General features: G+C 42.5%; 2 protein-coding genes across 3 annotated transcripts in view; one reads left to right on the top strand and one right to left on the bottom strand.

Moving 5' to 3' along the window:
* The window catches only part of unc79 (unc-79 homolog, NALCN channel complex subunit), a 35,925-nt gene extending 26,565 nt beyond the window's left edge, over window positions 1–9,360 (top strand). For both annotated transcript variants that reach the window (XM_073826662.1, XM_073826661.1), the window contains exons 31-51: window positions 18–167; window positions 244–1,416; window positions 2,183–2,284; window positions 2,491–2,607; window positions 3,401–3,503; window positions 3,574–3,714; window positions 3,799–3,837; window positions 3,917–4,029; window positions 4,151–4,236; window positions 4,696–4,869; window positions 4,976–5,044; window positions 5,213–5,323; window positions 5,597–5,701; window positions 6,749–6,826; window positions 6,908–6,997; window positions 7,511–7,686; window positions 7,771–7,954; window positions 8,031–8,234; window positions 8,479–8,556; window positions 8,686–8,727; window positions 8,852–9,360. In XM_073826662.1, the coding sequence (XP_073682763.1) occupies window positions 18–167; window positions 244–1,416; window positions 2,183–2,284; window positions 2,491–2,607; window positions 3,401–3,503; window positions 3,574–3,714; window positions 3,799–3,837; window positions 3,917–4,029; window positions 4,151–4,236; window positions 4,696–4,869; window positions 4,976–5,044; window positions 5,213–5,323; window positions 5,597–5,701; window positions 6,749–6,826; window positions 6,908–6,997; window positions 7,511–7,686; window positions 7,771–7,954; window positions 8,031–8,234; window positions 8,479–8,556; window positions 8,686–8,727; window positions 8,852–9,040 (3,524 nt within the window). In that variant the 3' untranslated portion in view covers window positions 9,041–9,360. The remainder of the gene's footprint in view (window positions 1–17; window positions 168–243; window positions 1,417–2,182; window positions 2,285–2,490; window positions 2,608–3,400; window positions 3,504–3,573; window positions 3,715–3,798; window positions 3,838–3,916; window positions 4,030–4,150; window positions 4,237–4,695; window positions 4,870–4,975; window positions 5,045–5,212; window positions 5,324–5,596; window positions 5,702–6,748; window positions 6,827–6,907; window positions 6,998–7,510; window positions 7,687–7,770; window positions 7,955–8,030; window positions 8,235–8,478; window positions 8,557–8,685; window positions 8,728–8,851) is intronic.
* A 2,951-nt stretch (window positions 9,361–12,311) lies between these two features.
* Window positions 12,312–26,775, bottom strand: LOC141296354 (proline-rich membrane anchor 1-like). Its single transcript, XM_073827603.1, has 5 exons — window positions 26,504–26,775; window positions 26,258–26,392; window positions 24,118–24,259; window positions 20,738–20,864; window positions 12,312–17,666 (listed from the first exon to the last, which is right to left on the bottom strand). The coding sequence occupies exons 2-5, from the start codon at window positions 26,336–26,338 to the stop codon at window positions 17,564–17,566; spliced, it is 453 nt and encodes a 150-aa protein (XP_073683704.1). The 5' UTR covers window positions 26,339–26,392; window positions 26,504–26,775; the 3' UTR covers window positions 12,312–17,563.
* Window positions 26,776–27,331: the final 556 nt, after the last annotated feature.

Genomic DNA, 27,331 nt, shown 5'->3' with positions numbered 1-27,331 from the left:
TGTGTTTTTCTGCGCAGAAGAGGACAGCGTATTTGACGAGTCGGACATCCACGATACTCCGACGGGAGCGGGCAATAAGGAGTCGCAGACCTTCTTCGCCCGTCTGAAGAGGATCGGTGGCAGCAAGTCTGTCAAGTATCAGCCCGTGGAGCTCAACGCTCAGAGAAGTGCGTGTCCGGACGGATGTCGAGCTCGCTCGCCAAGCTTTCTTCACCTAACCTTCTGCTCTTGTCTTCTGCGCAGGTGAGATCGAGCTGGCCGAATACAAGGAGGGCGGCGCGCTGCAGGACACGCTGCTGTACTCGGGCCGAGAGGACAGCAACAGCAAGAAGAAGAGACTGCAAGCCATGCACAAGCAGAAGTCTCTGGACATCGGCAACACCGACTCCATCCTCTTCAACTTGGACGAGCACCGACGCAAGTCTTGCATCGACCGCTGCGACCTGCAGGGACCGCCGGCCTTACAGCCCTCGTCCTCCTCCTCGATAGGCAGACAGCAGCACAGAGCTCAGCACCACGGGAAAGACTCCTCCAACGGCCACTCCGTCATCGACCGAAGAGGCTCCGGCGCTCAGAACGACAACGTCAGGCCCATTATACCCGAGGTGCGTCTCAGCTGCATGGAGACGTTCGAAGATAAACCCGCCGGTCTGGACTCGCCGCTGGCAGCTCCGGCTCTCGACAAGGACGATCCGGATCTCATCGACCTGTCCTCCGACTGCACGTCCATCCCCGAGAAGCACTCCATTCTCTCACTCTCCGACAGCGACTCGCTGGTTTTCGAGCCGCTGCCTCCTCTGCGCATTGTCGAGAGCAACGAGGACCTGTTTGAGGCCCTCAGACTCCCCGGCGGAGTGCTGAGCAAACCCATGGATCCGTCAGCTGCCTCCGTCGGCGCCGCGGCTCACTCTCCTCCGCTCGTGCAGGTCAGCGTAGAGAACTGCACCAGGACACAGAAACTCGCGCCTCCCGCGGCCTCTTCGCCGGCGTCTCTGGAGCTCCCGGACCCCGCGGCTCCTCACGAGGGCCCCATGACCCTGAAACAGAAACGCGATCTCTTCAGAAAGACGTCGCACATGCCAAACGCATCCTTGGACGATTCCTGCACGCAGCCCGAGGATAACGGCGGAACGAGCCCCTCCAGCAGGTCTGTCATACTTCAGATTTCCGTGGACGCGCTCGAGTCGCTGGATCCGTTAAACGTGGAAGAAGCGGGAGACGAGGACAACGACGAGACCGATGAGAGAGACAGCGACCCCAAACCTGACGACGAAAGCGACGAAGCTGAATTCAAGATTCAGATCGTGCCGCGGCAGCGCAAAGAGAGGAAGATCGCCGTCAGCGCCATCCAGAGGGAGTATCTGGACATCTCGTTCAACACTATAGACAAAATGAGAGAAGCGGCTACAGAGCCAGGTCTGTCAGCTTGGTTTGTTAGCATCCTTCCGTTTTGTGCGTCATGTTCCTGTACTTTCACAGATAAAATACTTCATATATAATAATGTCTTCGTTGGTTTGTATGTGTATTGTTAGTATTGAATAAAAGAATGATTGGTAATACTTTATTTTAACACTGTTCTGCTAACGATCAGTAACTTTGCAACTCAGTAGACTGTCTGCTTAATATCTGCTAACACTTTATTTTGATGGACATTTCACCGACTCTAAATAACTTTGCAAGTACATGTAAGTTATTCAACTAACTTAATCTAATGAGAGTTAATTGGCATGTAATTACAAATTAATGAGAGATACACCATGGTCTATCCTTCACTAAAGCACACACACAGTTAATTTACACAGTAATCATCATTTTTACTCTTTTACTCTCCTGGTCAAACAGCTTTAACTTGGCAATGTTGGTAAGTAAGCGGAATAATCCACAGTTTAGTGTGCATTAAACAATTTTAATGTAGTTTACTGCATGTTGGGCTGTTTTTTTTTTGCCTTCACTTTGTGCATTAAAAATGTTTAATCCACATCTAACTGTGGATTATCCCTTACTTAGTTGTCACATGGTTGCAAAGTTACTCATAATTACAGGAAAGAAAGTGGTAATTACTGACAATATAAATTAATTTCAACAAGAAGACCTTCAGTAGGTTAGCAGGGAGACAAACTTTGATGTCCTTACAATGTTGCAGGACATTTCATTAACTTTAACAAATGTGTTGTTGTACAGATGCGAAATCTCTGTCGAACCTGGAGAAGCCCAGAGAATCGGCCTCAGCTCCGGCCCTGGAGGCCACCGTCCCTGAAACCAGCCATCGCTCCTCAGTATCCAGTAAATCACCTACACATACATGCTCATATTCATCTGTCCATTGAACACTATCTGTAAGATAAAGTGAACGTCGGCCCTCTGCTGCTGTTTTTGTAAGCCTGAGAGATTTGATCAGCTTCAGATGTGGAGAGAAAAGCATCATTCAGCTTCATTCATCCATGAACATCTCTGAGAGGCTGCTGAACTGGTTTTTTTTCTGTTCTCAGCTCAGTATCGTCAGGTGAAGCGAGGCTCGCTGGGTGCAGTGACGATGAGTCAGTTAATGAAGCGGCAGCTGGAGCATCAGTCCAGTGCACCACAAAACATCAGCACCTGGGACACGGGTCAGTCCTCAACATCATTCATTAACACTCAACACTTTCCTCTCACTTTGATGATATATTACCCATCCTGCCGCTGTGATGTAGGGTTCAGTGGGGCTAAAGGTGCATTTGACTTTATTCTCCTTTAAAACACTAGATGGCACAAAAATTTGGTAATCCTTGTTGCCATAGTAGACATCTAACCATTTGATCTTACATTTAATGTTTAACTAATTTAATTTTGTAAAATAAAATTGTTGAATATATTTTAAGATAAAGGTCTTTTTAATGTTTTTCAATTTTGATCCAGGTAATTAAATCAGCAGTTTTTCAATAATAGAAATATAGCATTTGGGAAAAAAAATGTACCTGTTTTTGGTGCTAAAGGCACAATAATTAATAATCATGATAAATAGCGGGCTGACTTTTCCATTTGTTACCATGACATGGTTAGATTCAGACGGTAAATATATACATTTTAAATATCACATGCATCTTAATGACAGTATATTTGTTGAACAAAAATAAATATTTATCAAAACAAAAATAGTAATAGTAAACAAGAATTAATTGAGATATTATTCAGAACATATTATTAGCCAAAGTATTTGTATAAATGCTTTATGCCTTTTGCCCCGTGTCTGGTACATTACCCCTTGCCCACATCATACATCTGTAAGAATGTTAAATAAAACAAACCACTTCTACCATTTATTTTTCCATAAAATCTGTTGCTCCGTCGTTGTTTAATAAAACATGTATATTTTGGGCAATCGTACATCCAACAGTACGTAAGTTTGTGGTTACTGCGCAGGTCCTATGAAGACCAGTCTGCTGTCGGCTCCCAGCACCGTCAGTATGTTCGTTCCAGCGCCGGAAGACTTCAGCGACGAGCAGCCCACTACGATGGCCGACAGGTGGGGACCGACTGTCAGTGTTTGAGCGTGAACAAGTGCAGAATATCATATCTGCGTGTGAATTCATCAGGTGCCGGGACTGCGGGGCTGTTCTTGAAGAGTATGATGAGGAGACTCTGGCTCTGGCTGTGGTTGTTCTGTCCATGTTCATCCATCTGAGTCCAGATCTGGCCGCTCCGCTGCTGTTGGAGATCATGCAGTCTGTGGGCAGGTACGGCAGGATACGACACTCAACAGCAGTACATTCGCTCAGATCTCTGTGGCTTTCTTTCACTTGTTTGGTTTTATTCTGCAGGTTGGCCTCTAGCTCCAATTTCACAGGTCAAGCTGAAAGGTGAGTCATGCGTTGACATTTGCGTAATGCACACATTCAGACGCGTAGGTCTGAGCGTCATTCATCCGTCTGTGTGCAGCATGCTGATACCTGGGAATGTGGCTGGTGTAGCCAAACAGTTCCTCCGCTGCGTTCTCCATCAACTCGCACCCAACGGCATCCTGCCACAACTGTTCCAGAGCAACATTAAAGGTCTGGAGAAACACCTCAGAGCACGGTCTCACACACACACACACACACACACACACACACACACACACACACACACACACACATACGGCGCAGACACTTCACTGGTGTTGTTCTCTTTCAGATGGAAGCTTCCTGCGGACGCTGGCCACATCTCTGATTGATTTCAATGAGCTGAGTTCAGTCGCAGCGCTCAGTCAGCTCCTGGAGGTACGTCTGTTCATCAGCCGCACGAATGACACACACGTTCCTCAAACAAGCAGGTCACGTCTTCCAGCAGAGGACACTCCTGTGGAAAGCTTTATTTAAAGTATTTGACCTTTTGTGCTAAATATCAAAACTTACAGGAGGATGTCATGTTTTACACAATTAGAAATGTAAGGAATAGTTCACCCAAAAAATGGACATTTTATAAAAATGTGTTTTCCAAACAGCAGATTAAACCGTCCTCACCACTCCAGTTCATCAATTATCTTCCTTTAATTCTTCAGAAACAGCTAGTTGAACTACTACAATATATGCAATATAATACGAGTTTAATTTGTTATTTTGACACTCTGCTTTATACTAATAGTATGGTTACTAGCTATTAACAGTTAGTTTGTGTCTGTTGGGTAACCATGAACCACTGAAGGCGTGCATGTAGTAAAGCTGATGGTGTGGTCGTAGGGTCTGAACAATAAGAAGACTCTGCCAGCAGGAGGCACTATACTGCACTGTCTGGACAACATCGCCACCTTCATGGAGACTCTTCCAATGGACTCGCCCAGCAACCTGTGGACAACCATCTGTAACCAGTTCCAGACATTTTTAACCAAGCTACCTGCTGTTCTGCCACTCAAGGTAGCAGTTCAGTCTTTATGTGCTCTGTAATTCCAGAGAATCCGATTATAAAGGCACTCAGTATTGTCCTGTTAAAGAGTTCCTCCCCTTTGTCTCTTTTTTGAAGTGTCCACTGGACTCAAGCCTGAGAATAATCATTTGCTTGCTAAAGATTCCTGTAACAAATGCAACACGAGTAAGTCCTTTCATTTCTTTGGCTCTGCTAGTCATTTCATTTCCCTGCAGAATGAATGAATATCATATGATAATAATGGGATAATGAGAATTTCAGAGGTGTGTGTTGTTTATAACCGTGCCGGTGGAGCTGATGAAGTTAACGGCTTCTCTCGTGCCTTTCTGACAGAGTCTGCTGGAGCCCTTCTCCAAACTCCTGAGTTTTGTTCTCCAGTACGGTGTGTTCAGTCTCTCGTATCTCGTTGAGCTCTGCGGTCTATGCTACAAAACCTTCAGCAAGGTAAACAACCCTTACACACACACAGTGTTTGTTCCACCAGAGAGAATCCAAACAACTAACCTGGTTTTCTGCCCTTTGCATTTTGATGCAAAGATTTGACAATTTCTTGTTTCAAAAATGACATTTATTAACTCTATCCAATGCTAAAAAGAGAAGCAGTGGTCAGCTTGTGGAACGAGAGATATCAGCATTCAGAAGTGTGTCTATATCTAGTGTGTCTGCACATATTTGAAAATAATTTTCTATAAGCTTCTTTCCTCCTCTTCCATGCAGGAAAGGGACAAGTTCTACATGTCTCGAATCGTTGTTTTGGAGTTGCTTCAGGCTCTGAAGTTCAAGTCATCAATTCCTGATACGAACCTCCTGCTGCTGGTGCAGGTAATGAATCTGTGAATCTGCGTCTCACAATAAGAGAAGGTGGAGCAAAAACATTTGGATGCATAACTAGTTTTCTATTGCTAGTACTACTAATATTAGGGTGACCATACGTCCTCTTTTCCCCGGACATGTCCTCTTTTTGGACTTAAAAAACTGCGTCCGGCCGGGATTCCTAAATCACCCAAAATGTCCGGGGTTCGGCTTTTGCTTTCTATAGTGGGACTGTTGTCTCCCGCAAACATTCTAATATTGAATATAATTTTCGCGCATCATGGAGGTGCTATCAGTATGCAGAGTATTTAAATCGCTTTGGATGCAGTTCGTGTTGGATGTAGGGTTGCCAAATCCGCATTTTTTCCACGGAATTGGGCTGATTTTAAACTGTTGCGGCGGGTTGATTTTTTGAAAGTTTGAAATATTGCATACATTCCATTTGACTGAAATGCTTGTATTGAAACATTTTGCATTCTGTGATAAAACTGTGGTAGATATTAGTTTTGTGAAGGATGGCCACTGTTGTACACTCTTAAAAACAAAGATGCTTGAAAAGGTTCTTCATAGCGATGACATGAAGAACCATTTTTGATTCCACAAAGAACCATTCAGTCAAAGGTTCTTTAAAGAACCATCTCTTTCTTACCTTTTTATAATCTGAGGAACCATCTTTCGCCAATAAAATTCACAAATACATTTATGGAACCATTTTAACAAAAAAGGTTCTTCTATGGCATTGTGAAGCACCTTTACTTTTAAGAGTGTAGGAAGCTTTTTAGCTGTGTTTATGATCAATCTCTATAACAGTGACTGTAAAATATGTAGTTTTGGTATGGAAATGACATATTTTGATACCAAAACTAGGACCCCAACCCCCCACCCCTAACTAATATGTCACAACAGCAAATTCAAAGACTGGTATCTAGTTGTATGTTATCAAATGTTCTTGGTGTCACACACTGCCTAACATTACTAAACAGGATTTGCATTGAGTTTGGGATGATGAAGTAGGCTAAACAAGATCAGTCTGTATGGTATCGTCTGTTTCCTCAGTTCGTGTGTACGGACATCGGAACGAGGCTGGCTGAGTCCACCATCCTCCAGAAGCACATGATCTCCGCTCTGCCCGGGGTAAGACTCGTTTGCTTCATGTTCTGACGTGTCCACTCGTTAGTGCTGATCGTAGGCGTCACAGATGTCCTGTCCCCTCAGTGTACGACAGCAGCGATGGAGTGTTTGCGGCAGTATCTGAGCGAGCTGCTGGACTTCATTGCAGACATGCACACGCTGACTAAACTAAAGGTAAACTGAACGATCATGTTTCATCTGTCTTTGTACACTGGCCGTCAGGTACATTCACGGTAACTTCAGCACACATCTGTCTCATCTGCTGAAAACTCCTCCAATGCTAAATGCAGCGCAAAGGTGGCGTTCCGCTAGCCGATTTAAACGGCTGGATTGTGGTGAAGGGAGTCTCTGCTGACTGTTTCAAAAGGCGACATACGTTACAGACTGAGCAGCAAACATTTCCTTGTCATCATGAACTGAATGTGTGTCTGCTGTAGTCACTTACCCATAAAAGCAACTGCTTCCACACACAATCATATGCTTTTGATGACTTGAGTTTTTGAAGTTTTCGACTGTTAACGACCCGCCGCATTTCCATTATTACGATTATATAACTCAGGTTTTTCCCTGAAAATCAGCTGAAAAATCGTCTAATGAGAAGTCTCGAGTCTCTTGGGATGAAGGTGTGTGCCAAATACATGAATGTAAAACACTGAAAGCGTGTGATGTGTGTCGTGTGTGACTCAGAGCCACATGAAGGCGTGCTGTCAGCCGCTGCACGAGGACACGTTCGGTGGGAATCTGAAGGTCGGTCTGGCTCAGATAGCGGCGATGGAGATCAGCAAAGGCAACCACAGAGACAACAAAGCGGTCATTCGCTACCTGCCTTGGCTTTACCATCCGCCTTCTGCTATGCAACAAGGGTAAAATCCACCATCTTCACGTGCGTGTGCCGTCAGCTCGCTGCAAATAAACTCCACTTTTACATTGTGCTTGTGTTTCCTCAGACCCAAAGAGTTCATCGAGTGCGTGTCGCACATTCGCCAGCTGTCCTGGCTGTTGCTGGGGTCTCTTACCCACAGTGCTTTGCATCAGGGCTCCTCATGCTGTATGCCCATTCCACTGGACGCTGGGTCTCATATCGCAGACCATCTGATTGTCATCCTGATAGGATTCCCAGAGCAATCCAAGGTATGATAATGGAGCCGTTCTGCTTGGAAGAGATCCGGAGACGTGAATCTAAAGATGCTCCTCTGTGTGTCTGCAGACGTCAGTGCTGCACATGTGTTCGCTCTTCCACGCCTTCATGTTTGCCCAGCTGTGGACCATCTACTGCGAGCAGGCCGCAGCCATCCCGACCAATCAGAACCAGAACCAGAACGAGTTCTCCTCGGGCGCCATCCTCACGGGTCTGGAGTTCTGGAGCCGTGTAACTCCCAGCATCCTCCAGCTCATGGCCCACAACAAAGTGGTAAACTTGCCGGTTTCTCTCTGCATCATTTTGCAGCAGTTCTTGAAGGTCTTGAAGTATTTCTTTCAACTTGTTTGAGCTTTAAACATCTTGATTTTGATTTGACATCTGAAATAAAGTGATTTGAGATATAAACCCATTTGTAATGAATTCTAGACTGTGAAGTTACTAAAGCTAGAACAATCTCTGAAAGTTCCCAGACACAACGGTGACAACAGATCTGCTCATTTTCTTTATGCTTCAGATGGTAGAGATGGTCTGCTTGCATGTCATCAGTCTAATGGAGGCCTTGCAGGAGTGTAACTCAACCATCTTTGTGAAAGTAAGACTAATTTCTTATTACAAATGCTCAATAGAAAACATGAATTCAAGCTGGAGTGCTTTTCTAGCATTTCCGCATCATGCAGTCTGAGGTGTTCATTATATTTAATGTCCTCTTCATTCTCTTTAGCTGATTCCCATGTGGCTGCCCATGATTCAGTCGAACTTAAATGTAAGTATTCTTCATATCCATGACACGATTCACCCTTGCTATCGGCATTCTGATCCTTGCTTTCTTTATAGAATAAACTCAAAATCTTCCTGTTAGCTGATGAACGCCCTTTGTCTGTCAATAGCATCTGTCCGCGGGTCTCCAGCTGCGTCTACAAGCCATTCAGAACCGGGTGAACCACCAGTGTCTCCAGAATCCTGGATCCGGATCGTTTCCACTAACTCTGCGCAAGTGGCTTCAGTGCACTCAGTTTAAAATGGCCCAAGTGGAGATCCAGTCGTCTGAGGCGGCGTCCCAGTTTTACCCAATGTGATCTTAAAGCAGCGAGCTGTGTGTGGTGATTCATCATATGAGCTTTAGCAGCAGCAAATGTAGTTGCTTAAGATTCACAAAAGCAGTGGTCTTCCTAGTGTGTGTGTGTGTGTGTATGTGTGTGTGTGTGTGTGTGTGTGTGTGTGTGTGTGTGTGTGTTGCCGGCAGCGTGACAGTTCTGTTCTTTATCAAATATATTACAGAAATCATGTATAGAGAAGAATGTTAGCCTGTTACAATCAGGAAAAGTTTTTTTTTGCATTATCAATTGTATGAATATTTCAAATCAAAATAAACAATTCAAGAGCTTTTTTTAAAAAACGAATTGCTTTAATTTTGTCTTTGTTAAACTAACATATGTATAGTGACATAATTCACAGTTTCATAGTTCACCCTCAGGCCATCCACAATGTAAATGAATTTGTTTCTTCATCAGGTTTGTATAAATGTCACTCCATCACTGGCTCACCAATGGATCCTCTGCAATGAATGGGTGCCGTCAGAAAGAGAGTCCAAACATCTGATAAAAACAATCCCAATAATCCACACGTCACGGATTGGCCAGGTTCTACCACTTCACTCACACAGCAATCACAATCACCTGAATATTAATCAGACGCACCTGCAGCCAATCACCAGACACACATATAAGCACACATCACACACCACTCAGTGTCCGGGCTCGTTTGCACGAAGCGGACTCATTGTGTCACTCTATTGAGTTCACAAATCCAAGAAAAACCTACCTTGCTATTTACCTGTTGATACTTACCTGTATTCTCGTTCTGTTCCAGTCTGAAGTCAAATCTCTGTTTCCAGTCAGCGGTGTGTCAGCCGTAAGCCTGTCTATTGGACACCAACGGTGTGTGTGTGTGTGTCTCGTCTGAAGTTCTCCTCCCGTCGTTCCTGGAAAGGAAAAACATCTATAATCATACAACCAATATACACATCAAGAATCATCATCTGGACTGTTATACTTACCCGGTTCTGCACGTTATCATCTTCATATTGCTCTGCTGAAATAAACCTTGTCATTATTTACACTTACCTCTCTCGTTGGTCTGCTTCCGTAACACCACAAGTAATTCACACCACTCCAGTCCATCAGTTAACATCTTGAGAAGACAACAGTTCCTCCAGTAAAAAAGTGTCTTGTCTGAGTCAGGAGAAAAATCTGCACAGATCAAGCACCAGTTACAAGCCAAAACAGCTCTAAACAAATATGTGGCTGGATTTGTCGTGAGAGGCAACAAAAGAACTTTTTCACTGGAGGAAGCGTTAATATGGACTTGTGTTTTAGCCATGCAAATGCCTTGTTGTATAGAGCCAAGGAAGTATTGGTGTTGTTGGCAAACACATTTAGTCATAGATTTGATTAAAATTTGCATGCAAAAATAGTGAACTGAAATGTCCCCACAAGGATAGGAATACCAGTAGATTTTGACCTTGTGGGGACATTTCTCAGGTCCCCATGAGGAAACAGGCTTATAAATCATGCACAATGAGTTTTTTTGATGAAGTAAAAGTGTGCACAATCTCCTGTGAGGGCTAGGTTTAGGTGTAGGGTAGGGTTAGGGCGATAGAAAGTACGGTTTGTACAGTATAAAAACCATTACGCCTATGGAATGTCCCCATAAAACATGTAAACCCAACGTGTGTGTGTGTGTGTGTGTGTGTGTGTGTGTGTGTGTGTGTTATATCAGTGTGTGTGATCAACTCCCACTGCTCAGAGGCAGCATCTGGCAGAGACCTGCTGCCATATTCGTTTGAACTCGGAGTCCTTTCAAATATCTAACTCATTAAAAGCTGCTTATATAATCAGTGTCTTACAGGTAGTGTCTCTGAGCAGCTGTGAGAGGAGAGCAGATCTGATCTGATGGTCCACTGCTGGACACTGGGTGACAATCGTTTTGGTATCAAATTGACACAGTTGGATGGAGGTACCATGGGCCTATTCATAGGAGCTTGTTTAAAATAATAATACGAATCATTACAATTTATAATAAGAATTTGTAATAATAATAGGAATAATGGCAGTTCTAAATCAATAAGTTGCATTTGGCAGCAATTGGAGCGTCACTTTTTTAGGGTTTGATGCTACAAGCTTTGCGCATCTGGATTTGGTGGTTGTCTGCCATTCTTTGTAGACCCTCTCAAGCTCTGTCAGGTTGGATGGGTATCGAGGGTGAACAGCCATTTTCAGATCTCTTTGTCTGTTTGTCTGGGTTCAGGCTCTGGCTGGGCCAGTCAAAGTCAGGTGAACCTAAACGCTCTGGACCAGGTTTTTATTGGGGATAGATCTGTATTTTTCTGATCCAGTTTCCTTCTGCCCTGAGCAGAACCTTTAATGCTGAAGAAATTATTTGGTAGTCTTCCTAAGATCTTATTCTCGTTTCTGCCTGCTGTATAGGCATTGACCTCATGGCTTGATTTGTGCTTTGATATGTATTTTTAGCTGATGCTCCTTATATCAACAGGTGTGTGTCTTTCCACGGTCAAAAGTCTTCCACAAACAAACGTAGACTGAATAAGCAAGCTCCCATGTCCCCTCCAAGATCCTTGTTAAAGTAAAAAGCTGGTCCACTGTTCCATGCCCAGAATGGAATCTGCACGTTTCTTCTCCAACAACTGGGTGGCTTCTCCTTTCCAGCAATCTGACTTTCCCATAGGATGTGGAACAGGTGTGTCAGCCAAGACAATCTGCCCACATCCAGGCCAAGCTATTTAACCCTCTTAAGGGGAAGAGACATCAGAAAATGTATTTTATTGCTATTTTTCATCTTACTGGAACTCAAATAATACAATTTCATTTTTTTTTCAAAGCTTGATTCCTATTTTTGTAGTTAAAGGATTAACTTTAGTATCAGTATCTTTCGATGAGTCCTCCAACCCTGCCTCTTCATGTCCTCAGGGTTCAGAAGATCCTCAAAATGTTCCTTCCACATCCTGACGATATCACCAGTCAAGGTCAGCAAATTCCCATCCAGTCTTCCACAGCATAAACCATCTCAGAATTTGTGAGAACTATTCTGAGTCCAGTCAGTCTTTCTAGCTTGCTGAAAATAATTGAAATAAATAAATAAATAGAATTTAAATAACATTAAATAAATAAACATTAAATAAACCAAAAAATGAACACATTGTTATCAATGTTATTTTATATTTAAAAGTGAATTTACAGTTAAAGGCTAAATAGCATGTGCCATCAAATCATTTTTAAGTAAAATATTTACAACATTGGAACTGTAACGTAGGTTCACTGAAAGCAAGTGTCGTGAGGACCTAAGTGCAGTTTATTGAAGTCCATACATTAACAGACTTGATTTGATCATAACTTGGCTTGACAAAGAAAAATATAATGAACATGAACATGAACCTAGCCTATAAATGAACTCACCAACAGCAAGGTTAATCTGAACAAAGCTAGACAAAGGACAAAGGAAAATATGAGGGCTGTTTATAAAAGAGACCAATGACAAACAAGGACCACCTGTAAACAATCAAGACAATTAACTAATTAGAAAAATAAACAGAGAACCACATGGTCAAAAACAACCAATGAAAACAAGACACATAGGGTAGCACATGGCAAGAAACAAGAGGATCAAGGATCAACCACATGACAGAAGCATAGCTAAATATCCAAATAAACAATATGAAAAAAAAGAACATAAAATTAAGCCAAAAACAGATGTGACATATCCCCTTCTAAGGGTGGCACTTGATTCCCTAGTGAAACACCCACCGCAAAAGCAAAAAAGTCCAGAAGGGTGGACGACTGAAGACAGTCTTGGGGGAAGGATGGAAGTCTAGGCCAATGAAGTGGAATAAGACCAGGATCATGGCATAAAGCACAGGGCAAGACCATGAGCCGTGAAGCAGTGGTGGACTTGGGGTGTGGGGCAGATCTGGGCCTGTGCCGTGGAATTGTGATGGACCTGAACCATTGAGCAGTGACACTGTGGTCAAAACAGAACAGGCTGGATGCTCAAGGATGACTTTACTGGTCAAAACAGGACAGGCAGGGAACTCAAAGGCTGGTGCCAACACAAAACTGAGCTCTGGGGCTTGAGCAAACTTATCAACTGGAACGGGCTCTGGATTGGGTTCATGGACTGGAGAACACTGGGATGGGTTCATGGACTTGAGCGGGCTCTGGAGCAGGTTTATGGACTGGAGCGGGCTCTGGAGCAGGTTTATGGACTGGAGCGGGCTCTGGAGCAGGTTCATGGACTGGAGCGGGCTCTGGAGCAGGTTAATGGACTAGAGAACACTGGGATGGGTTCATGGACTGGAGCGGGCTCTGGAGTTGGTTCATGGACTGGAGCGGGCTCTGGAGCGGGTTTATGGACTGGAGTGGGCTCTGGAGCAGGTTCATGGACTGGAGCGGGCTCTGGAGCAGGTTTATGGACTGGAGCGGGCTCTGGAGCAGGTTTATGGACTGGAGCGGGCTCTGGAGCAGGTTTATGGACTGGAGCGGGCTCTGGAGCAGGTTCATGGACTGGAGCGGGCTCTGGAGCAGGTTAATGGACTAGAGAACACTGGGATGGGTTCATGGACTGGAGCGGGCTCTGGAGCAGGTTCATGGACTGGAGCGGGCTCTGGAGCAGGTTAATGGACTAGAGAACACTGGGATGGGTTCATGGACTGGAGCGGGCTCTGGAGTTGGTTCATGGACTGGAGCGGGCTCTGGAGCGGGTTTATGGACTGGAGTGGGCTCTGGAGCAGGTTTATGGACTGGAGCGGGCTCTGGAGCAGGTTTATGGACTGGAGCGGGCTCTGGAGCAGGTTTATGGACTGGAGCGGGCTCTGGAGCAGGTTCATGGACTAGAGAACACTGGGATGGGATCATGGACTGGAGCGGGCTCTGGAGTTGGTTCATGGACTAGAGAACACTGGGATGGGTTCATGGACTGGAGCGGGCTCTGGAGTTGGTTCATGGACTGGAGCGGGCTCTGGAGCGGGTTTATGGACTGGAGCGGGCTCTGGAGCAGGTTTATGGACTGGAGCGGGCTCTGGAGCAGGTTTATGGACTGGAGCGGGCTCTGGAGCAGGTTCATGGACTAGAGAACACTGGGATGGGTTCATGGACTGGAGCGGGCTCTGGAGCGGGTTTATGGACTGGAGCGGGCTCTGGAGTTGGTTCATGGACTAGAGAACACTGGGATGGGTTCATGGACTGGAGCGGGCTCTGGAGCAGGTTTATGGACTGGAGCGGGCTCTGGAGTTGGTTCATGGACTAGAGAACACTGGGATGGGTTCATGGACTGGAGCGGGCTCTGGAGCGGGTTTATGGACTGGAGCGGGCTCTGGAGCAGGTTTATGGACTGGAGCGGGCTCTGGAGCAGGTTCATGGACTAGAGAACACTGGGATGGGTTCATGGACTGGAGCGGGCTCTGGAGTTGGTTCATGGACTAGAGAACACTGGGATGGGTTCATGGACTGGAGCGGGCTCTGGAGTTGGTTCATGGACTGGAGCGGGCTCTGGAGCGGGTTTATGGACTGGAGTGGGCTCTGGAGCAGGCTCTGGAGCAGGTTTATGGAATGGAGTGGACTCTGGAGCGCGTTCATGGACTGGAGTGGGTTCTGGAACGGATTCGTGGACTGGAGCGGGCTCTGGAATGGATTTATGGACTGGAGCGGGCTCTGGAGCAGGTTCATGGACTGGAGCGGGCTCTGGAGTGGACTTATGGACTGGAGAGCAGAGGTGCAGCCCACACACACATGATGGTGGCATTCATTAGGGGAAGAACTGTGGACAATGGGACGACCTCTGGAAGGACTGGACTCGGATGTGGGACCACCAACACCGCTGATATCCACGACATTAGCAATAAGTCCTATCTGTCTTGGCCCAGGCTCAGCACCTGCTGGATGAGTACTATAGCCCCCCCACCAAAAAACTCTCCAGTGGACACTTGAATGGTCCTGAGGAGGGGAGACTCTGGTGTGGCAGTCATGATGTGGTGAGGGTCTCCACGGTCCAGGCCCACCACCACTCCAGAATCTATGCCATGATTCATGGCGACTGGGGACTGTGGCTCATCAAGCATGACATGAACAGCGGGATTGCAGGGTTCCTCATTTCTCTCACAGTAAATGAGGAGTCACTCAACAACAAGGCATAATGTAGTGAGAACCCAAGTGCAGTTTATTAATATCCAAACATGAACATGACTTGATCATATCTTGGGCATGAAGCATGAACTAAACATGAACCTAAACCTGGACTTAACAAAAGCTAGACAAAGGGCTAAGAAATCATAAGGGCTATTTATAAAAGAGACTAATGACAAACAAGGAACACCTCTAAACAATCAAGACAATTAACCAATGAAAAAAACAGAACAGAGAACCACATAATCAAAACATCCAATGGGAACAACACATATAGAGAAGTGTAGCACATGGCAAGACACAAAAGGAACAAGGGAACCACACGACAGAAGCGTAGCTAAATATCAAAATAAAAGACATAAAAACAATTATATGAAATCAATGAAAAATTAAAAACAGCTGTGAGAGGAAGCCAAAACCACTGGATGTAATTCCACATGTAACAATGTCTCTTGTGCTTCGCTGTCTGAAGGTCATCTGAGAGATTGACAGGAAGCAGCAGCAGCATGTGTTGTGGATATTGTCATAGCAACAAGCTGATTTGCTCAAAGACTTTAGAATGGAAGTATTTACAAATAAAACGACTGTCAAAGAAAGAGCATCATGTCATTAATAAGCAAAAGGCATGAGCTTAGACACACATTGATTTATGTTTTTAGCAAACTGAAGGATATCTGGAGACATATCAGATATCTGGTTACTTTAGCTATACATCATTGTGACTGGATTGATTTTAAAATAATATTAAAAGCAACATTACTGAATTAGACAATGTAAGTGAAATATACATCATAATTGTGCCACATCTCACTGTTTTCAGTGTCTTGTGCAAATGAAAAGCTGAAATGTGTTCTTTTTTTAAATGCATCTCGTGCATATCCTCTTTTTCAGTGCTGGAGGGCCAGTGTCCTACAGAGTTTAGCTTTAACCAGCTCCAACACATTTGCCTGGACATTTCTAGTGGGTGCTTCTCAAACAGAAGGCTACATATCTTGGCTGCCATGTCATCAAATGCCACTGAAGGCTGTCTCAATCAGAAAGACCCTTGGAAGGCAGCCTTCGTTTCGTGTCCTTCATTCAGTTGAATTAGATGGATGAATGGGATGTATCCTTCGCGACCTTCAGTCACTCACAATTCTTCTTACCCATTCCAGTTCATGAAAATAAACTGACGAAAAATGAGTCAGTACTGACTAAGGAGGAGGACGAGGAGGACGTTAGCCTACAAGCTCCTGAAGGACTGAACTAGGAAGGACGCAGCCTCGGTAGGATGCAGCATTCCGTCAGAGAAGCCTCCAGTGACACTGAAGACCTTGATTACTTTGGTTCAGGTGTGTTTAACTAGGGTTGGATCTAAACTCTGCAAAACAATGGCCCTCCAGGAACAGGTTTGGACACCCCTGCCCTATTTAAGCAAGGCTTCAACACTGTTCAAGCATCCCAACAACCAGTGGATTTAGAAAATGTAGCTTTGCACATCTACAAAGACTGTCGGATATGGTGTTCAGTCCTGTGACTCCTTTAATTTTCAGTAACCAACCTGGAGCTTTTCGCTGACGGGACAAAATTAGATTTTCTACTGTATATAAACATATGCAAGGAGATAACAGTCATAAAGGCTGGTTTTCTGTTCTCGGTATTTACATCCATGCATAATTTATACATCACTTTATACATATAATACATTGTGACTGCCTGCTGAGAATTTATTCAGACCACTTCACAGTTGAAAAGAAAATCTCATTTTTCTTAGGGCACTTTTTTGAGAAAGGCAGCTGCGCAGACAAAAGGACAACAAATCCGAATCCACTGCTCTAACAGATCCAAGCCACGCTGTCTGGCACATCAGCAAGGTCAACAACATCAGTAATTATCTTAATTATGGGTCATCATAAATCCTCCCACCCTTATAAGAGCATCAAACTCGAACCTAACAAGTAATCACAACGCAGCCAAGTGCTTTCCATCTGTTCAGATGCCCACATTTAGTGTTCTACCCTTGAGACTGGAAATATCCAAAGCACTGATGAACGGTGAGACACGTCTGACTCGTGTCGTGTGCATCACATCATGTAATGACATTACACACCCTAGTTCCAGAAAATACATTTCAGAAATTTCCAGTCCAAGTTGCATAAATCATTGTGTTAAATAAATGTAAAAACACAAGACACGTTAACATAAAACGAATGACTCTGTGAACTCTATTTGTCAGACATTTGTCATTAATTGGGTTTGTGTGATGTTTCCAAACTAGCATGCAAATGTCATTGATGCAGATCAACACGGAAGCAGTGCAATATTCAGCCCCGTCACTTCAAATTGCATCCGGAAGGGGTCTGGATCGTTTTGCATTATTCCAACCTCACTGACTTTATGATTAGCTGGAAATATTTCCTTTGCGTTTCACACAGTCTTCGTCCCCACCGCAGCATTGTTGGTCTTTTTAAAAGAGCTCACAACATCTTCTCTACAATTGGTTCCATTCTTCTCCTTCTTCATTGGTTTCCTGAACACAACAACAAAAAAACAGGAAAACATTCTCAGAATATGCCATCCCGGAGACAATGTAAGCATGCTATAAAGATAAGCCATGAGAAAAAACACAGTCACTTTGTCAACGTTTTTGGAGCTGAACATTCTGTCCCCCTCATAAATCATTCTATGCCCCTAGTTATGATCTGAGTTATCCTCAGCTGCTGGTGTATGCCTTATTCAGCATGGCCTATTTATATCCTCCTGCTTTCATTGCGTCTGTGGTCATTATATTTGTCCAGTGAGCCTGCGCTCCCTACAGCGTGTGTAATGCAGGACTGGACTGAATACAGTCGCGGAGTCTTTGTTCTGAACACGACTGTACAGTTGCTCTATTGGCGCTGCGCTCCCTCCAGGTGCATTAGGAAAAGCCATCAGCAAAAAGTCCCGCACGGATCCACATCAAAAGCAGCGCGAGCACATTACATGACCATCAAGCAAACTGTTACATAAACGCTAGTGTGGTTCCATTGGACAAAATTCCCTTTCCTTGAGCTACCGCTAATTAAAACATCATCTGTGGGTTTGAACATCAGGGATTCACTTTAAATGAGAAAACTGCAGTAATTGGCATGAAATACTATAATCTTAAACTCTTTAATCAGCCTTACCTCCTTATTTTATAATTACTGCCACTTTTATAAGCTTAAAAGAATAGTTCAACCAAATTATAAAAATGTGCTGTTGATTTACTCACTCTCGCCCATCCAAGAAGTAGATCGCTTTTTTACTTCTTCAGGAGTACAGTAAAAAAATAAAAGAGTAGAACAGTTCTGGGCAATTTAGGGCAACTAGTTTCAATAAAAACAACCGATTCGCCAGTTTGTTCACGTAATCACACAATGACATAACATATACACAATTATACTATTAAAACACCCTCTAATGATGTGAAACATCTATGTTTTATGTGACTAAAGCATATAAAGTGGATAAAAGTGAACTTTGCCCTTCATTCAAGTGTTCGGTTCACGCATGCTCATATCAGCGGCTCATCGGTCTTCGGTCCGAGTCGAACTGTTTCCTCAGTTTAGTAACTATTGGAGGAACTGGTTCAGCTAGTTCACTAAAAAGAACCAGTTCAGAAGAATCATTTATTCGTGAACCAAACATCTCTCCGGACCATTTGCATGAGGCTTTGGATTACAGGTAATGATGTTATAAATAATGTTCAGTTTCTTACACAGACCGATCATTTCACTTCATAAGTCAATGTTTTGTCAGGAGTCATGGGTATTCATTATGTGTTGCCTGATATGCTTTATAAGAGTTTAGGAATCACCAAGAACCACAGTTTTAGCTAAAAATCATCTTTACTGTTCTACTCCAGAAAAAAGTCACCTCCATCTTTTCGATGGCACCGAGAGTGAGTAAATTAACTATCCGTTTAATTGAGAGATAAATGAAATATTTGTACTTTTTCAATTGATCACACCACAGTGAAGGTATACACTTTTACTTTAACATTTATGTCAATCATAACAAAAAAATATTTTAGTTTGTTTCAACTATCTGTAATTAGGAGGCACACAGCATATGCTCATGTCTCAGTGGGTTAGAGCAGATGGCTGGTGAGATGATTTCACTGCTGGCATTATTGATTATCTGAAGCGGTTTGATTCTTCACTCAGGTTTATCATGCGGTGTGCGGCGCTGCTGTGAACACAAAACACCTACGATCCACTGAAAGCAGCCTATCGTTCGCCAGTGATGCCAAAGAGCTATACCTGCTGGAGAATGACAGGTAAAGGCTTTTCCCATCAAAATCTTCAAAACACAAAACATGTCATCCTACGATGTTGTGTGCAATACTATTCTTGACCTTTTTTCTTTTCCAAAAAAAAAAAAAATTGATAATTTGGATTTGGCATTTTTTAGGAATAATCACAAAAGTACATTGAAATAACAATATAATCATTTGTACTGCTGATAATCAAACTGATAATCTAACATTGCTCCTGAATCAGTCGCATTACGCCGGGGTTCCCAATCGCTCCCCATTGGACAACCCACGGTTTTGGTAGCACCCAGGTTCCTCAATAATAGATGTCAGCAGTTGACATGTGGCAGGTGGTGACACAACGCTTCACAGAGTTAATCAATTTTTTATATCAAAGCTGTTCGAGTGCAGTGCCCACCCGTGTTTGAAGTCTGCTGGAGGACACAGAGAGGACGCGCATGCTGCAATCACGCTTGAAATCAAGTCAGATTCTACTTTAAACTGTAGAAGATGCACATTTATACCCCAAAGTCTGTGTTTTCTTTTATTCTTTTCTTTTCAGTATTATTTATGTTCATGTAGGTCAAAGGATTTCAGTCATTTTTAATTACGTTGAAGCTCAAAGATCTATTGGGTCATTCTGTCTCAACTCAAGTCCTCGGCTAAACATTCTGATTTCAATGTTTTTTTTTCTGGTGAAATAAATACAGAATGAACAGTGGGAGACCTCAAATGTTACAAACTTTGAGGTATACAGTGTTTCAAACAGTGATTGTGTTAAATATAGCAGTGAGTACTACTTACATTTACATTTACATTTATTCATTTAGCAGACGCTTTTATCCAAAGCGACTTACAATTGGGAATACAACAAGTGATTCATCCTAAGGAGGCAGATCGACATAGGAAGTGCTCAAAAATACCATATGTCAGGCGTTAGGTTAGATGAGTACGGGCTAGAAAGGGAAGATCAGGAAAGAGAGGAGAAGAAATTTTTTTTTTTTTTTTTTTCAGATAGTCAGATAGTGTCGAAAAAGATGGGTTTTCAGCAGTCGCTTGAAGACAGTAATGGAGTCAGCGTTTCGGATGGGGGTGGGAAGATCATTCCACCAGGCAGGGACATTGAAGGAGAATGTTTTGGAAAGTGATTTCGTGCCTCTCTGTGGTGGTACAATAAGGCGTCTTTCACTAGAGGATCTCAGACTTCTGGAGGGAGTGTAGATGCGTAGTAGTGAATGGAGGTAGGCCGGTGAATTGCTCTAAGACTATGCATTGCATTTCGTAACGAGCAAATATTATATAAACTCAGTGACAGCATTACATACCTTTTTATGGCCTTATAGCAGATAATGACAGTTAGCAAAAGAAAGACAGCCGAAGCACTTCCTATCGCCCCAACCACGATGATCTCCGTCCACCAGGGCCTCAGCGGAGGAGCAGAAGCCTCCGGAACTAAAGAAGCGATCACACATACATGCGTCAAATCATGATTAAACACGTTAATAAACATTAGCATTGTGTGTGGACAAGTTCTAACTAAGGTATTTATTTTCTACAGCATACCTTATGTATTTACAATGATTTTTACTTAAAAACTGCCTTTTACACAAGCTGAAAAATATTTGTCAAAACATCTATAAAATATTGATTTTAACATTGATTTTAAATATTGATTAGCCAATCAATACTTTACAAAATTCTGACAAAATGGCAATGTAGGTAAGAGCTGAGGGAAAGCAGAACATTCAATCCTGATTTAAAGTTAAAAATTCACTCTGCTTACCTCTTTATTTGTTAGATTCTCTGAATGCTTTCACTGTAAATTTAAGAGTTTGCACCTAGTCACATAAATAAATAAAGTGGACTCGTGTAGATTCCTGTGTGCCTCGATTGTTGTCCCAGTAATTATTGAGTAATTATTGAGCCTTACCTGTTTCTCTTTAGCCCTTTGTCCTCTTGTGTATTTATAACCCTAGAGTTTGCCTAGAGAGAGGTTTTTCTGTTTGCCCATGTTTTTGTTCCCTTCTTTTGTGGTTTTGTTTTCTTATTTGTTACTTTTATTAAATCTCCCCATATAGATCCACATCTCTGCCTGCATTTCCTCCTGCAACATTACAATGGATCTAGCAGGTATGCAGCTCAGTATTGGCCAGCATTTTTTTTTTGTTAACTCAATATTAATCCGATTAATCACACCTTTTTCTGCGATTAATTGCCGACTTGATTGAAAAAAAGTGGAGACGCCGAAAAACCTCTAAATCAAAAGCCTTGAGCTGACAGTATATTCCCACTACGGTACACAGATCCATTCAGAATGACTAAACACAGCAACATTCACCTGACATTATCCTAAACGTGAGGAAGCAATGCGACTGCACTGAAATGTGTCTGTGAATAAATATAATGTATGATCTGTGCATCCAGAGCTCTCATACACACATTAATATAACAGACTCACCCAGGCTTACTGTGTGGCTCCTGTACCTCACCACAATCGTCTTGATTGCGATCCTCCTCCATCAAAACTTTACTAGACAGAAACTGGTTTATTACTAACTTTACTAGGGAGAAGCTGGCCGAGAAAATTAGAGGTCGACCGATGTATCGGTTTTGCCGATTAATCGGCACCGATAGTTGATTGGCTGAACTATCGGTTATCGGCAAAAATCCATCCCGATAGTTTTTCCGGATTGCGTTGCTGAAGCGGCTCACGCTCCTCCGCTGTCATAGAGCATGAGAGGTTAAGTCAGACACCAATGTTTAATGTCAGGATTGTTACCATACATTTGCGTTGATTTATATCATATGTGGTCATATTCTTAGCCAGCAAAGTTGCAGATTTAAAGACATGATGTGAAAAAGCTAACCGTGTTCATTCAGCCGACAGAATCCTGCGTGCCGTCTCAAATTGTTGTTAATGTTTATAAAGGCTTGACCCTGGGCTGGAAGATTGAGTATTGTGCATTTAAGAGATAAGTTTGTATTTCTGTAGCTCTAATAAAGTCTGTATGCTTCATATAGAGTTATAATTTATGTTTTAGCCTTTTCTTCAGGCTGCAGAAGCATGTTGTTACGCACTTGTTTCACAAAGTGAGCTTGTGTTTTTCCCTGCATATGTCACGCGTGCGCGCCAGAAACGCGGCTGGCTTCATTGCACAGAATATGCACTGTGAGATACGTGCGCATTGTTTGACAGTGTTTCCATCCGCAGTTTTTTACTTTACACGCCTTCATTTCTTCCGTTTGTAATACAGTACTATTAGATGCACTAAACTCGCGCACTGACAGATTTTCATTTGCTCTTTGCGTTTGTTCGTCTTAAAAAGCTCATTTGCGGATGCGGTTAAATGTACTTGCATTTTCGAATACTTTTATACGAAACTGATGTACACACAGACAAGTATGTTTTCAGAGCAGGACATCTGATATATGGAAATAGATTTGTGCATTCGTTTGAATGCAGCCTGTTAAAGCAGCAACTGTCTATCGTCTCATCAGTAATAATCAAACGAAAAAGAAAAAAACAATAACTATTGTCTTTTAACATTCGGATACTTAAAGAACACTTATTTTAAATAAGTAATTGTTTTAAAAGTAGCCTGCCTATATAGTAAAAAATAAATAAAAATTTTGCACAAAATTAATTACATAGAATATATGCATAAAAAATGGATGTATAAAATGTAGCCATGTGCAGTTATATTGAAAACTGAGAATGTGATGCATGGTTATATTTAGTTGATATTGAAAATCGTAATTAAATTGATATGCATTTATTTTAAGAAGGCAGTACTAACATACAAAGATTCCAAATATAAACAAACAAAAAGCATAGAAACTGCAATTTTATATATTGTTAAAACGTAAAGATTCCCACCCCTACTGTTAATATGAAATAACACTTTACAATGAGCCCATTTGTAACAAGCTGTAGAATAGAAGTGTTGTTCCTTGTTAGTGTTATTTTGTTAACATTAATGAACTATGAAATAACTTCTAATAATCAATACATAAGTAGAATTAATACTTTTATTAATTTACGAAGTATGGTTTAGTACTTTTTAAAAAATAGCAGAGCACTATTTTAGTTGCCTTTCAGTATCTATTTTCAAAAACTATCGGTTAATTAATCGGCATCGACCAGTGTGGTCCAACCTAGCTATCGGTATCGGTAAAAACCAATATCAGTCGACCTCTAGAGAAAATGTAGTTTGCGTATCAGACAGCGTTGGGATGTTCTGACTTTCCATTCAGTCTGTGCTCTTCAGAAACAACCACAGAATATAACAAAGCTGTGAAAACACAATGTGAGACTCTCTTCTCTCTGTCATCTCAGCCTGGTTTCTTTACATTAGCGCTGTTTTGGACTGATTGTTAGAATGCATTTACGTATTCTCGTTTACTTTCAGCTGGTCGCCGACGAGTCAGGCACCAAACCGTTTACGGTGCGACAAATACGCTGCACATCCATTGAGATTAACTGGAATAGTGTGCTTTAAAGACAGCAAAACTCTCAAGCGCTCAGTCAGAGTGTTCAGGACAGGTGAAAATGTGTCTGTGCTAAACTTATAATTACTCTAACTCAAACACTTGTGGGTCAAATCAAACTATTTATTAGCCAATGGCTAATGATAGACATTATTTAGCATAGCATGACTATTTATTCACATATGTGAGTTACTCGCAGTGTCTAGAGATGCCTCACCCATAGCCATCAGTCCTCGCGGTGGAGGAGGAGGAGGAGGTGGAGGAGGTACAGGAGGATACGTTCTACAGTGGCACAACACCTGGCAACCCTCGGCTCCTCTGTTTATTCCGTGCTGAGAGCAAGACCTCTGGAGCTCCGCCTGGAGAGAGAAAGAGAGAAGCCACTGATGCCGATTATCCAAAGCGACACACACACAGTCTAATACAGGCTCCTGCAGGAGCAGCTGATTCGCTCACCAGAACAATGCCTTTACCAGTGAAACAGCACTAGATCATGAACACACTAATATGTCATGCAGCGTTCACGTTCAAGGTAATGCTGCCGGTTCACCAAAGATTTGATCATAAATCCCTCCGCTAAACTGATCCATAATGCTGTAACATTTACCTGAGAGCTTGTCTGAAACCAGTAACTAACATTTACCCTCCTTTAAAATCATCATTTTATACTTCATCCATTAGTATATAATCAATATATAGATTAAAACATAGGCTAAGTTTACGCTACATTTTAGGTACAAGATCTGATAGATTTCAGTACCGACCAACTCCTGGACCAATGCGGTGAAAAACCGTGTTGAATGGAGGTCTACTCTACTCAGAGGAAAGGCCTCCAGTGGCTTAAAAAACACCGCCTCAAATGCAGCTTACAAATATGATCTATGCCAAATATTAGAGTTAGGGTTTCAATTACACAACATTTCATATTTCTATATTCAATATATTTTGAATTTAAAACATTATTCTTATAACATTATTAAGATTTTGTGGGATTGGTAAAAGCCTGTCGGCAAGTTCGATCCCAGAGAACCGCTGTCCTGGAGAGTTTAGCTCCAACCTTGGAAAAAAAAAACCTCTGCAAATATAATGGGTCTGGCAAAAAAAAAATGCTGCTTGATTTTGCAAATAGGTGAATAGCCTTAGTAATCCTAAACACTTTGATTAGCTTGTTCAGGTGTGTTTGATTAGGGTTGGAGCTAAACTCTAATAATAATAATATAAAAATTATTAAGGGGTCACATACATTAAAAAGGTTAAAAGTTGCCTTTATGAAGGTAAAAATGCCCCTGGAGATCGATTTAAATATCACCCCTTAATAGAAAAGTTATGGAAGAGTTTTTATTACTGCTTTTAGGTTTGGGATTATTTTTCGGTTTTTATCCTGTCTTCACTGTATCTGCAAAACGTCCTTCTTTCTGGTGTTACAGAAACGGCCACCCTAGCAGTTAGCAACACTGACGATCAGGATTCAGACCAGCAGAAGTCGCCCACCTCCTTCAGCGCTTCAGTGGGAGGCTCTGAGACTCGGGGAGAAAGAATACATTACCACTGATCCTCAGCCGCTTCCTATGGGCTGTGTGGGTGAACATGAACCGTATGGAAATAAGCTAGAAACACATCTACAGTATACATCTGGAGCTCTAAAACCAGCTTTGGAACTCATTAAACTGACTACAGCGATTCGTTCACGTGTGTATTTGTCTGAAATCCTTATGGAGAACATGAAGAGGTGTTGAGTTTGTGATGAATAATCCGCAGATCGGAGATCATCACTTCACACAGCTCCAGTCACTTTCTTCACGGTTGCAAAATAAGTTATTCAACGCTTTAATTTTGGACACACAAGCTGTACTGAACTGTCTTAATCGAACTTGAATAGATTTCACTTTTTTTACCCATTTGGTGATTAGATCAAAAGTGTGATTCATACGCAATCTGGTATGGCTAAATCTGATGCTAAACAGCTGATATAAAAAAACACATGACATGACTGATAAAATGTTATCAGGGAAATTATTCTAAAGTTGTTATACTATTATCACAGTCAGATAACACTGCTGGAAAACAACAACAACAGAAACCCACAGAATATGTAATGGTTTTACTGGTTACAATGGGAACTGTATTGGTTTTAATTGGTCTACTGCTAATTGGTCGCCTTCTACTAGTGGCCTGTGAAACCACTCTAATGGTCAAAAGTGGATGGTTTGTAGTGTTTGTAATGGTAGTGGGGCACAGCTGTATTTCAGTGACCCGAAGGATGCCTTTAATGAAACTAACCCTTCGATGTCTGAACACAATGCCGTCAAAAGTCGCGGGATGGTGAGTTAAAGTCTGTAGATGACATTCAAACATACCTGACACAAGAGAAGACAGGACCAGAGCAAACAGTGAGCGAACACAAAAGACCAAAGGTGAGATCGGAGCGAGTCCAGCATCCCTGAGATGAAAACACCAGACTCTCCTGCAGCACCGAACCGATGTGAACAACCCTGAACAACACACACAACCACACACTTTTACTTTACACGTTGTTTTCATTCGGTGACTTTAGGACAGTAATGACCAAGTTGTTTGACATTCCCGCATGTGGAGCCACTCACCGCGTCCTTCAACTCATCTCTATAAACACTCTCTTCATTACTGTCCAATAATCAGGCTGATCGATGATCCTTGATCAGTGGCCAGAGGACTGAATAACTCCATTGACGATCCTAAAAGCAGCAGCAGACCCTCCAGCGGACAGTGAGTTGAGCACAGACGGAGAAAGCCATCGTCAGGTGGATCAGCATCACTCTCTGCACATCAGACAGTGTTCACCAGTGTCTCAGACTCAGATATCTGCGGAGATCTCTTCTGTTCTGAGCGAACACACAGTGTCTAGTTGCGTGATGCGAGTCTCTCTGATAGAGGAGTTGCGTAACTCTGCTCCTCCCTCTCTACTCTCTCTCTCTACTCTCTACTCTCTCTCTCTACTCTCTACTCTCTCTCTACTCTCTAGTAGCTACTCTAGTCCGCAAGAGTTTGCGCTGATAAGTGTGTGTTGCAAACCGGTAAATGCATTGATTTCATCACACAGTGGATTACCTACAAAAAACGGACGTTTCTCAGAATCCTCGGTTCGTCATCTCTCAAAAGTATTAATGTCAATACCAGTGCCATCTGAAAGTCCTTGTGTGAGTATAACAGTACACTGTCAGTAGGCTATTTGCTGATGTAAACTGTGGGAAATGGGAGATTGATTGCAAGAGACTGGACACTATTCATACTGTTGGGATGATGTAGTTTTGAGAATTTCTGTAACTTAAATTCTAATGAAACAAAAAATAAATTAAAATTAAAATTAATTTTGCTAATATAACTTTTTTATAAATATTATTGATCAGTTACCAATATTTCATGGAATTAAAATAATTTGTCTTATACAATTG

The sequence above is a fragment of the Garra rufa genome, chromosome 21 (genome assembly GCF_049309525.1).
Source record: "Garra rufa chromosome 21, GarRuf1.0, whole genome shotgun sequence".
Classification (NCBI taxonomy): Eukaryota; Metazoa; Chordata; class Actinopteri; order Cypriniformes; family Cyprinidae; genus Garra; species Garra rufa.
This window is presented reverse-complemented; position numbering and strand designations above follow the sequence as displayed.